This window comes from Microplitis mediator, chromosome 5 (assembly GCF_029852145.1).
Source record: "Microplitis mediator isolate UGA2020A chromosome 5, iyMicMedi2.1, whole genome shotgun sequence".
NCBI lineage: Eukaryota > Metazoa > Arthropoda > Insecta > Hymenoptera > Braconidae > Microplitis > Microplitis mediator.
The window spans coordinates 26,459,439-26,471,006 of record NC_079973.1 but is presented as its reverse complement, the minus strand read 5'-3'; the positions used below and the strand labels follow the sequence as shown (position 1 = coordinate 26,471,006).

At 32.4% G+C, this 11,568-nt stretch overlaps 2 protein-coding genes and 1 long non-coding RNA gene across 4 annotated transcripts; 1 reads left to right on the top strand and 2 right to left on the bottom strand.

Annotated features, from left to right (window-relative positions):
* Positions 1-42: 42 nt before the first annotated feature.
* Positions 43-8,272, top strand: LOC130668022 (uncharacterized). Of its 2 annotated transcripts, XR_008989944.1 has the most exons (3): positions 3,569-3,658; positions 4,961-7,110; positions 7,584-8,272. It is a non-coding gene; the product is annotated as an uncharacterized LOC130668022 (long non-coding RNA). The 2 variants fall into 2 exon arrangements; XR_008989945.1 differs by lacking the exons at positions 3,569-3,658; positions 7,584-8,272 and adding an exon at positions 43-91 and having other exon boundaries at positions 4,961-6,066.
* LOC130668020 (stress-induced-phosphoprotein 1) lies at positions 1,009-3,643 on the bottom strand. Its single transcript, XM_057470004.1, has 3 exons — positions 3,506-3,643; positions 1,686-3,223; positions 1,009-1,598 (listed from the first exon to the last, which is right to left on the bottom strand). The coding sequence occupies exons 1-3, from the start codon at positions 3,512-3,514 to the stop codon at positions 1,526-1,528; spliced, it is 1,620 nt and encodes a 539-aa protein (XP_057325987.1). The 5' UTR covers positions 3,515-3,643; the 3' UTR covers positions 1,009-1,525.
* On the bottom strand, positions 6,584-11,144 carry LOC130668021 (NF-kappa-B inhibitor cactus-like). The gene is made up of 3 exons (XM_057470005.1): positions 10,188-11,144; positions 9,753-10,108; positions 6,584-6,990 (listed from the first exon to the last, which is right to left on the bottom strand). Exons 1-3 carry the CDS (start codon positions 10,673-10,675, stop codon positions 6,596-6,598), a joined length of 1,239 nt encoding a protein of 412 aa, XP_057325988.1. The 5' UTR covers positions 10,676-11,144; the 3' UTR covers positions 6,584-6,595.
* Between the last annotated feature and the right edge of the window lie 424 nt (positions 11,145-11,568).

Here is an 11,568-nt window from a genome sequence, read left to right as displayed (position 1 = left end):
TCCTAAACAATACTCAGTAATTATTTTTTTTTATTGTTTCAAGTTTCAAAATATACTTGTTTGTTAAATGTATGTATATATGTTTTGGTTGGTAAGTATAATATTTGTGACACTGAAAGAAGTCAGGAAAATGTATTTTTTTAAATAAACAGATAAAATACTAGTGGGAAAAACTTTAAATTTCATATCAAATATCAAAAACTTAAGAAATTTTTTTGCGCATGGTCTAAAAATATTATTTTACATACGGGTAACTTGTGTATTTAAATTACTGAATTTACTGAGCTCTGGTACTTTCAGTATCATGAATATTTATAACTGTCAACTTGTTAAAACTAATTGCTTTAATGCAATTATTAGAACATTAATTATGTAAAAAATTAACATCCATTTTTAAAAATTTATATTATAATTTATATTGTGGAATTTTTTATAAAGATGCTGGTAAAGTAAAAGATTTAACCCGATCAGGGACTCATATCCGTTCAAGGACTAATACATAATCTGGGACTTGTCCTCGATCAGGGACTAATTCATGACCAGAAACTAGTACATGACTAGAGACTAGTATTCGATTAGGAACAAGTACTTGACCAGGGACTAGTACTCGGTCAGAAACTAGTACATGACCAGAGACTAGTACTCGATCAGGAACTAGTACTTGACCAGGGACTGGTACTCGGTCTGACACTAGTACATGACCAGGAACTAGTACCCGACTAAGGGCTTGTACTCGATCAGGGACTAATTCATGGCCAGAAACTAGTACATGACTAGAGATTAGTATTCGATCAGGAACTAGTACTCAATCAGGGACTGGTACTCGATCAGGGACTCGTACCTGACCAGGTATCAGTCCTCTTACCTTGCCTAGAACCAGTGAAATATTATTACCAATAAATTAATTTTTACTTGATATGAATCGAATGTGTCTTCAATTAAACTATTATTATTATTATAATTAAATTACGGCTTTACAATCTGATAAAATAAACGAAAACAATAATGAATTATTTATAATTAATATTATTTTAGTTACGGATTCTAAATTTTACATCATTTATCATATATCATTACATTTTATGAGTGATATCATGGAACAGAGCTGTAGAAAAAGAATATGACCAACATATTAACAATGGCAGCTGAAAATGTCACGAATGCCTCAAATAGAAAATCAGTCAACTTTAAATTGCTTAGCAGAGATAATTTTTTTAATGGATAATTTACATATGATTATTAACTGTCAATGGCTGCGGTGTTGGTGTTCGTTGGCGTTTATTTTAAATCTTGAGGCACTGCCGGGTGGTTTACGATGCCTATTACTATAATTATTGTAAACCATGTGATATTTATGCATTTTTCTTTTCTTTACTTTTAAAAAATACAAAATGGTAAAATAAAATTGCGTGAAAATCGAAGTTTTAAAAGTTATGATTAACTCAATAGCGATTGATTTTATCCAAGCTTATATGTAGGCATTCTTCAATATTCATTATCCAATTACGAGTTGATGATGTTTTTACTAGTGAATGGCGACCAATCCCGACTCCAGAAGTTTTTGTAACTTCTCGGCGATCGCGGGATTCTTTAAATGACTGGAAATAAAAAAATAAGATATTAATTAATAAATTAAAATTAATGAAATTTAATAGAAGCTGATGGGTGAAGGTAAAAAAACTTACTCTTGCAAAGCCCTTGGATCATTTTGCATTTGTTCCAAAATCAACCGCATCGCTGGGTCTCTCAAGATGTTCTGAACCTCGGGATCGGCCATTGCTCGTTTTCTAACTTCCTCTGGATTTGAATCAAAGTACACCGAACAGCTGCGATATCCTTCAGAAGCCTCGGCATTGTTAGGGTCCAATGAAAGAGCAGTCTGGTAGGCCTTCAATGCTTTTCTGTGTTGCTGCATACCCTGAAGAATTTTTCCTTTTCGCACCCAGCCTTTGACGAAATTGGGATCCAACTCAACGCACTTCTCGCAATCTTTAAGACCTAAATCGAAGGCTCCTAGTTTTGTGTAGCATGCGGCACGATTGCTGTAGTACTTTGCGTCATCCGGATTACGCAAGATAGCTTCTGAATAATGTTTCACAGCTGCCGCATAATCACCGTCTTTGAATTTCTGATTGCCCAGTTCTTTCTCCTCCTCAGCCTTGACTGGATCTATGTAAGCCTTTCGCTCCTCTTCTTTTATCTTCTGCTCCAATTTAGAGAGAATCGTCTTTATCTCGGGAGTTCGGTGTTCTGACATCGACTTCTCGTAGTAAACTTTAGCCTGTCTCCAGTTGCTCATTTTCTCGTACGAATGCCCGATTCTCGTGAATGCTTTGGCGATAAGTTTGAAGTCCGCGCGGTTTTCGCGACCGATATCAATCGCTTTTTCGCACTGCTCGATACATTTCTGGTACTCTTTTTGTTCGAAATAAACCGCGGCAATATTTAATAAATAAGTTATGTCAGTTGGATCTAGTTCAACAGCTTTATGGTAATGACTGAGAGCTGTCTCAAAGTCTTTTTTCTTGTAAGCGTCGTTGCCTTTTTGTTTTTCCGCTATGGCTTCTCTCTTCTCCGGTGGTATACTCGGGTCGTCTTTCGGCTGTGGTTTGGGTGCTGGTTTGGGTTCTTCGCGTTTAGGTGGATCCACATCCATGCTTTCGTCTTCGCCCATGGTGTTGATGCCCAACAAAACACTCAGGGTCGTAAGAACACGTGGGTCTTGTAGCTTGGATCCAACAGCTCGTGGATTTGTTTGGAGTTCGGTAAGAAGTTTTACATAATCAGGATCATTCAGGAGGTCCTTCGTCCGTGGATCGCTGCGTAACTTCATAAATACATCTGGAGAAGTAAATGGATTGGCGGCCATCGATGCTTTTTGGGCTTTCAAATCTTCTAGACTCTCTTTTATCTGAGCATTGTTGGGATCCAACTGGAGACCTGTCTCATAAGCGGCTATCGATTCGTTCAAACGTCCAAGATAAGCCAACGCACTGCCTTTTCTCGAGTACCCTTTCGCCCAGTCACTTTTCAATGAGACTGTTTTCTCAGCATCCTCGAGAGCCTTCTCATAGTTACCCGATTTTGCGTGAGCAGCTGATCTGTTGCTGTACAGCACGTGGTTTTTACCATCCAGAGCAATCGCTTCTGTATAAAATTTAATCGCATCTTCATATTTTCCTTCTTGCAAAGCCGCATTGCCTTTGTCCTTTAACGCCGATACCTAAAAAAATATCAACCATTTAATTTACACTCAAATTAATTTTTTTCGGCAACACAATTTCATAAATAAATTTAGAATTTTTGTTTAAAAAATACTGAACTTTAAATTTGATTAACAAATGAATTAAAAGGGAGGTGATAAACGTGCGAGATAAAAACAAAATGTAAGACACCAAGATAAACGTGTACGTCACTATCGGCGTTTAATAAAATGAATATAAAATAAATAAAATGTTTGAATAGTTGGTATTTTATGTAAATAAAATTTTTAAATATTTCTTACCTGGTCCATGATTATTGGATTGAGTTAAAATGATACTAAGAGTTATATTTACTGCAATTTACTCAGACTTGTGCACGATATCGTGATGCTTTGTCGCAATTCATTCGCATGGTGGTCAACATCGGAGATATAGAAGGCTCTGGAAGCATCTCGGTAACGCCACCTATAATTGCTAACTAAATTCGAATTCTTTCTCGCACTTTCTGTGACTATTATTTTTAATGTCATGTATATTTAAATTTTTTAAAAATAATCCTCATTAATTATACACACACTGGCAAGAAAAAATTTTTTTTTGTAAATCTATAAATAATTTTCTGGTTGATCTTGATTTTTTTTTTAGAACTGTCTTTGATTGTTGTCTAGAAAAAAAAAATTTATAATTAATCAATTAATTAAAAATTATATTATTTATTCTACTTTATAATTAAATTAATTTTTTTAAATTATATTTTATAAAATTTAATAAATTAATTTTACTTTACCATCAGTGCAAAATGGCGGCAGCTATATGACCACCTGTCAAATATTATTTTAAAATTTTAAAAATATATATTTTTAAAAATAAAATGTGTTAAAATTGTGAATGTGAATGTAGCAGACATGAGACACTTTTTAAATTTTGAATAATTGATTTAAAATAATGAAATTTTTAAAAATACGCGTACTGATTTTTCAAATGAGTGTAAATGCACCAGACATACGACAATTTTTAAATTACAATTAAAAAATTTAAATAATTAAAACAATAAAATTTTAAAAATGCATGTACTGAATTTTGAATTTTCTAAATATGTATTTTTTTATAAAAATTTTAATTTATTATTTAAAAGTTTTAAATATTCAATTATTTAAAAACTCATTCCAAGTACTTACATTTTATTTATTCAAAAATTTAAAAATTGCTAATTGTCAGCTACACTCAATCATTTCATTTTTAAATTTATTTTCAAGTACTTAGTAGATAGAAAGAAAGCGAATAGCAAAGAAAACTCTGAACCCATGGGAATTATATTTCTATAGGAAGTTACAGATGAGTAGTACTTAGGTCTAGCAAATGAGGGATGAGAATTTATACCTGGAACAAGTAAACTGGCCAGTGTAGTTAAGATCCTGAAGTTTATTATCTGGATTTTCTACGAAGATAATAGTTTAACAACAGACAATTTAAAATATTGTACTGTGTCTTGAAAGAGAAAATTTCCCGTAGAGTTTATAATATATATTATCCTGTTTGAGTATTGTATTACATAAATTGTTTCACTAAATTTTATAATACATTATATCTTTTGTACTTTCCTGTATGATCCGGTATTTTGGGTTTTTGAATATTTTTTATCCTGAAAAAAACCCGGTAGAGAAATACGATTAAAGGCTTACATACACATTAGTCTAGACTTGTGTATTTTGTGACTATAATTATAGATATGTCTTATATAGTGGATTTTATTTTAGAGTCATCGATGCGAGCGATTCCAATGAACGTCATGATGATTTAACATCAGGAGATCGCGTTTGCGGCTCATCGCCAGTGATTAATTAAGATGATTCGCTGATGACTTCAAGGAAAGGAGAGAGAGTAATAGTAGATGTATATTTATATATATATATATAAATATAACAAGTATGAGTGTGTGAGCGCAGTCACTACTGACCAGCTAGACAGCCAACGGAGGAGAGTAAGAAAAGTGAGTGTCTGAAGCATCCAAATATAATTCAAAACTCACATGTGTGATGGCTCGTAGACCAAACTCCCCCAAAAAGGAATAAGTCGTTTTAACTTCCCAGAATTCCGCGACCATTACGCAGCTTTGCTTTAAATACCTCTCAGGTCTTTGCTCTACATTTTTAAATTACATTTCATAATTATAATATTTTTATTTATTTAAATTTTTAAATTCAAAGGGACTCGAGTATTCTCTTGGTCGTGGGTTTTATTAAGTCCGCTCTTAAGTAGATAATAAAAATGTTTGTGCAAAATATTAAAATAAATAATCTGCGGCATCATTGTAATGGAAAAGATTACATATTTTTAAAAATAACTTCGTACCTTAAGGATTAAATACTAAGCATAAAATTTATAAATGCAGAATTAATTTTTGAAACATGTTTTTTATTATTAAAATAAAGTAATAATTATTATATTATTATACTTAATGATTCTTCGTCTAAGGGTTTTATTTACAAGGAAAAATTTGTTGTAAAACAAATTAGTTTTGGCATAAAATTAATATTTAAATATTTTACATATTTTCATGTTATTTTTACAGTTCATATCGGCATATTTCAATGGAAAAAACAATTTTCATCATTTGTTCACTATTTTTTTCTTTTTTAAATTCCTCACATTACAGGATAAAAGCATTCAATAACAAAAATTCCCAGCACTTGAACACACGATTATTTTATACGGATGTGCCCAATTACTAGAGATTATCACAAATAAAATAATTAAATAGATTAAAATATATAACAAACGAATACTCTCAATTACGCAAAGAACAATAGATTTAATTATTAAGAAATATGATAAGTTTTTTTTTTTAAATCACAGTAATTAATAAATCTATTAAAAAATAATAAAAACTTGGCTATTTATAGTAGTAATGCTTTTATCCACAATTAAGAATATATATAGCAAAAAAAAAAAATATTTATTATCGCTGCGCGATAAAACGCAAACAAAAAACAGCTCGACAGTAAAAAACGAATTCAACGATTTTGTTTGGTTTAAAATTACAGCGATTTTTTACTAAGTGTCCACGGCGCCAAAGATGATCATTGTTTGAATAATAAATCCAGTAATACGCTGATCGTTTATGTAACCGATGTACGCAAAAACACGAAATGTCATTAATAATTTACAGTAATGTAAACTCTTTTATTAACTTTAACAAAAGAACTTATCATTACATCATATTGTCCATGTGCGCACACGTATACTACTGTTGAAACAAGTGTGTGTTGTGTATACGTATGCCTCCAAGAAGTTCCGGCCCTCTTTTTTGGCGGCTGATGGTCCAATACCATTTGTATTTTCGTGTACCCGGTCAATACTTCAATATAATATATATGTAGATATTTTTTTTCTTATACAGTAAGACCGCAATCTTGATGTCTATGTCTTGGAAGCTCTGGCACGTAAAGTTCTTCGTCACTTTCCGAATCATCACTTATGTCTGAATCAGATTCAGGCTTGTACTTTGGATCGGCACCAAACTGTACGAGTTTGTTTGCTAATTGCATATTGATACACGCAGCCAATTGATACGCGGTTAATCCTGCGTAATTCGGTGTGTCGAAACAGGGTCTGCACTCGTTCAAAATAAAATTTAAAACAGAGTGACAGTTGGATTCAACGGCAATATGAAGCGCCGTTTTTCCCCCCAAGCCTTCTCTTGCTTCAAGATTTGCTCCAAGCCGCAACAACAATCGCATGATGTCTGCGTGATCATTTTTGGCGGCGATATGGATGCACATTTGTCCTGAAAAAATAAAGTTAATAATTTATTTAGCTGAGTTTTCATTTATAAGTGCAGTTGAGTATTTTTATGATGGATAAATAAAACTAATAAGTTTAAATGAGTGTCTGGTGGCGTCTGCTGGTAAGTTATTTCTATACCCATTCATATTCTCGCGAAAAGACATCACGGCTCTTACGTTTCGTGGCTTCTGTCCAATATTTTTCTAAATCTACGAATCGTCAGACGAGTATTTCAATCACGATAACTTTAATTAATACACTTATTTATTTTTGTATAGACATTAAATATTATTACTACTACAGTATTTACGTAAAACTCTAATTTTAACACGCTGGGGAATTTTTTCTGGCGCTTATTTTTTTTATAAATAGCCGCATGCCTAAGGTGGTTTATAGATAGAACTAGGAAGACGTGGTGATTCATTGTCGGAGGACTGGCTAGTATTTGATGCTCCAAACTAGGCCCGCGAAAATAAAAGTTGATCCTAAAATTAACCATCACCACATTGTAATTGCGTTCGTTGCAACGGCGCTTAAATTTCGAATACAAAGGAGCAATAAAAAATAAAAAATTACAAATATTTGATGTTCTAGGTTCATAACATTGCTTCCGAGCATGCAAATGACGTCGAGAAAGTTTTAAATGAAACAATATGTGAATGTTAAATTTGGAAAGCGAGCAGGAAGAGTAGATGTGAGACGAAATGAGTACGCAATAAAAGCATATGTGATCCACCGACTTCTACGCTAGTGCTGGGGCTTTCCCAAGTCGAGAATGCCGACGAGCGCGGGCGCAAATAACCCTACAGGTATTTTAAAATGTCTAAAACATCTGGTCTGTCTCATCGTCGCGTGATGTAACCGCCCAGACAACTTATTTTGCTATTCATAATTAATCTCAATAACTTGGTCTTACAATCATTTTTACTAGCTCACGCAAATCATTTTTTGGTACCAGATAAAATATCAGTAAAGTTTTACCGATGACTTTTACAATTTTAAATTAACGAGCAAAAAATATGAATCCCGTTTTTCTTAAAAAAAATAACGATCATAAAAATAAATAAAATAAAATAAAAAAAAAATAATAAATAAAATGCTGATGGCAAAGTTTCTTATGACAGTATTTAAGTATCGCTCGTTTAACTGGGGGAAAATCCCAGCCGACGAGACTCTTGGGCGAAATACCTCATCAGAAATTTTGTATCGCGTATTTTCCCAACTCCCATACACGCGTATCCTCTCTCTTTTCATTTCACTCATTGAATAAATATTTTTATACCAAAATTTAAATATTTAAACAAGCCTTGAATGACAATACATTTATATATATCTTTAAATGAATTACTCTGCATTACATATATGCCAAAAAAAAAGTGATGGCCTTAAAAATCCGAGACTGATTAGAAACAAGTGTTTTTATCATGACGCATTGAAATTTAATCTCAATTTAAAGAAGCGATCAAGTATTTTAATCATCGGAGATAAAATTCTGAGAAATAAATTGTCAATACGAAGAATAAAATGTATACGGAACTTAAGAACGGGTCCTTGGCATTTAAAGTTTGAGAGAGTAAAATATATGGTAACTTATATGAACACGAGCAAGTGAAATCGAGGCCGGGCATTGGCATTGGCTTTGCCTCTGCTGTTAGATACATACATACATATATATATACATACATACATATAACATTATTCTACAATCACATTATTGACAACTAGTTTTCATTACCATAACATAAATCTTAAATACTATGACAATGCGCGTATTGTTTTATATAAAATATGACAATAACGCAGTAATAGGCGATTTCTTGGTAAATAATTAACTCGATTATTATTCCAAGTGACGGCATGTGGAAATTCCGCGGTCCGAAGGTTGCAAATGTGATAAGCCAAAGCTATTATATATATTATAAGCCGCCAGACATCTATATTGTTAATAATATGAGACTATTTAGGGCATTTAACTGATAGATGATAACGACTATTCGTTATAGGTCTAACTGTGACGTAAAATACGAGGAAAATACGAATAGTAAAATTAATCACGGCTTATTTATTATTATTATTGTTTTGTTTTTCTTGCCGACATCGCGTATTGTTGTTTCTACACGAAAAATAATCAATAGATTTAATAATAAGGATGACGATAATTATTATAATGAGCAGCTCTAAAAGTATAAACTTGACAACAGTAAGACACGTGGAAGATTCGAAAATATGAGAGCGCTGGGTTTCATCATTCCGTTAAGCATCGGAGACTTGGGGATTTCCCACACTTACACGTATACGTTCTTTTTTTTAAATTGTGTGAGTGTAATTTCTAAAATAAAACTTTTCAATCTCTATTAATTTATATCCTCAATTATAATTTTATCATATTAATTTTAATTAGTTTTTATATTTATATTTAGTATTTTTGTTTTATCAGCGAATTTTATGAAACTCAAGTTAGCCGAAGTCTGATAATTTTTCAGTTTTTTTTAGAAACGATAAATTATTAAAAAAAATATTTACAAAATTGCAGCTAGAGCTTCTTAAAATTTTCTACAGATGCACGTTTTTAGTTTTCTTAGTAATTGATTTGTCAGGAAAAAAATCCGGAAATTGTTAATTGTCTGCTACCTTTGGGGGCATTAAATCCTTCATACTTTTGAGTCACTCTCAGGTAAGGAAAATTAGGAAAGAAGAAAGATATTGAGAGATAAATGTTTCCGGCTGTAAATAATAGAAAGGCAAAGAAAGTACTCGACGTACCTTTATAGTTTCGTTGTTCTAAATCTTGTGGTAAAGCAGGAATTTTGCAATTTGGCCCGAGGTGAGAACGCTCGAAGTTTGAGAGTGGGTCAGTTAGAGCGTAAGCTGAATATAAATCCCCGTTTATGCAGGCTAAGTGAAGTGGAGTATTTCCTTCAATGTCCCGGACAGATGGATTTGCGCCCCCAAGAATCAAACGTCTAGTAATTCTCACTTGGTTAGTAAGTACGGCCAAGTGTAATGGACTCTGTCCATGGTCATTTAGAATGTCCAGCAGACGGGAATCTGGCGCCATTTCAATGAGTTTCCATGCAGCATCCTCGAAACCTCCAAAAATAATTGCCACGTGCAATTGTCTGTAGATAGAAAAAAAAATAAATTATTAAAATTAAAAATAAAAAATAAAATTTAAATAAAGTACAACGTTAGACTTACGTATCACCATCGCTATTTTGTTGGTAGTACATCTCCCATTGAAGAATCTTGGGCGGAAATGATTTTTTTTCCTCATTATCCTCTTCTTTGTCCTCGATGGGCTCAAGTGCGGGCTCCGATTGTGTCAGAGTTTTTCCCTGGAGCGGGTTCAGAGATACTTTTTCCAAATCCATACTCAAACTTTCGCAGATGCCGAGATCAAGACCACTATCAACTTGAACTGATTTTTCATCAGCAACTTGACACTTTGAAAACGGGGCGTCCACGTCCTCTTGTCCTTCGCATTCAAGCTCAGTTTCTTTTTCGTCGATGTAAGACGAAATAGATGAGCTCAGAAGCTCACCGCTGAGCTCTGAAGAACTCAAAATAATATTTCCAGATGAAAGGAAACCCGAGTCGACTGTTCCGGAGTCCTGCTCCCCAACTTTTTTATCTTTATCTGAAACATTCTTGTCCATTGACTGTTTTGCTCCTGATTGTCTCCACATTTTAATGTTATTATTATTAATAAATAAAAATAAATAAATTGCTCAAACACTTGTTTTATAGTTAATAAATAAATAAATATATATATTTATATATAATTATTTTAAATTGTCTATTAAAATTAAAATGACGTTCGATATCATCAGCAGTTAATTCGTTCGTTGTTGTAAATAATAATAATTATTTAAAATTTTAAATCGCGCACAAATTTTCAACACAAATATCAATGGCTCCTATGCAAGACCAGTGGCAAGACAACACAAGTATTTGCGTTTCGCAATCTAGTTCGTTCGATTCGTAATAATTTAAGAATAATTCAAATTCTTGTGATTTGATTTTCACAAATGTAAGCAATTAATTTTAATTGCTAAAATAATATTTATTAAAGCACAATTATAAAAAAAAACTTTGTGGTTTCTATACTACCATAACCAAACAAACTTGCTGCTGTTCAACAACAGACTGGATGAATGCGATCTCGTGCTGGCTTGTAATGGAGGCCCGAAAGCGACAGCAGCGCGCATGCGGACGGAGTTTGAACTTTTTAAACCAAGGGAAAAACCCGAGCGACTTGGCCTTTACTTCGAGACCGATTGTTAGATTATACAGTAAACTAGAAACCTATTATATATTTAATATATATGTAGATATTTTAAGTAAATTTTTGATAATAACGATAATGAGAATTTGAATTTATGTCAAAAGCTGTATGACAAATATGTTTTAATTTTTGAATTTTTTAAAAACGATAAATTATTAAAAAAAATTGCACCTAATTTTTTTTTAATTTTTCGACATGTGCATAATTTTAATTTTTTTTTCTTGTTATAAATTTATTGGAAAAAAAATTCGAAAATTGGTAATTGTTTGTTAATCAAGATGATATTTTTATGTA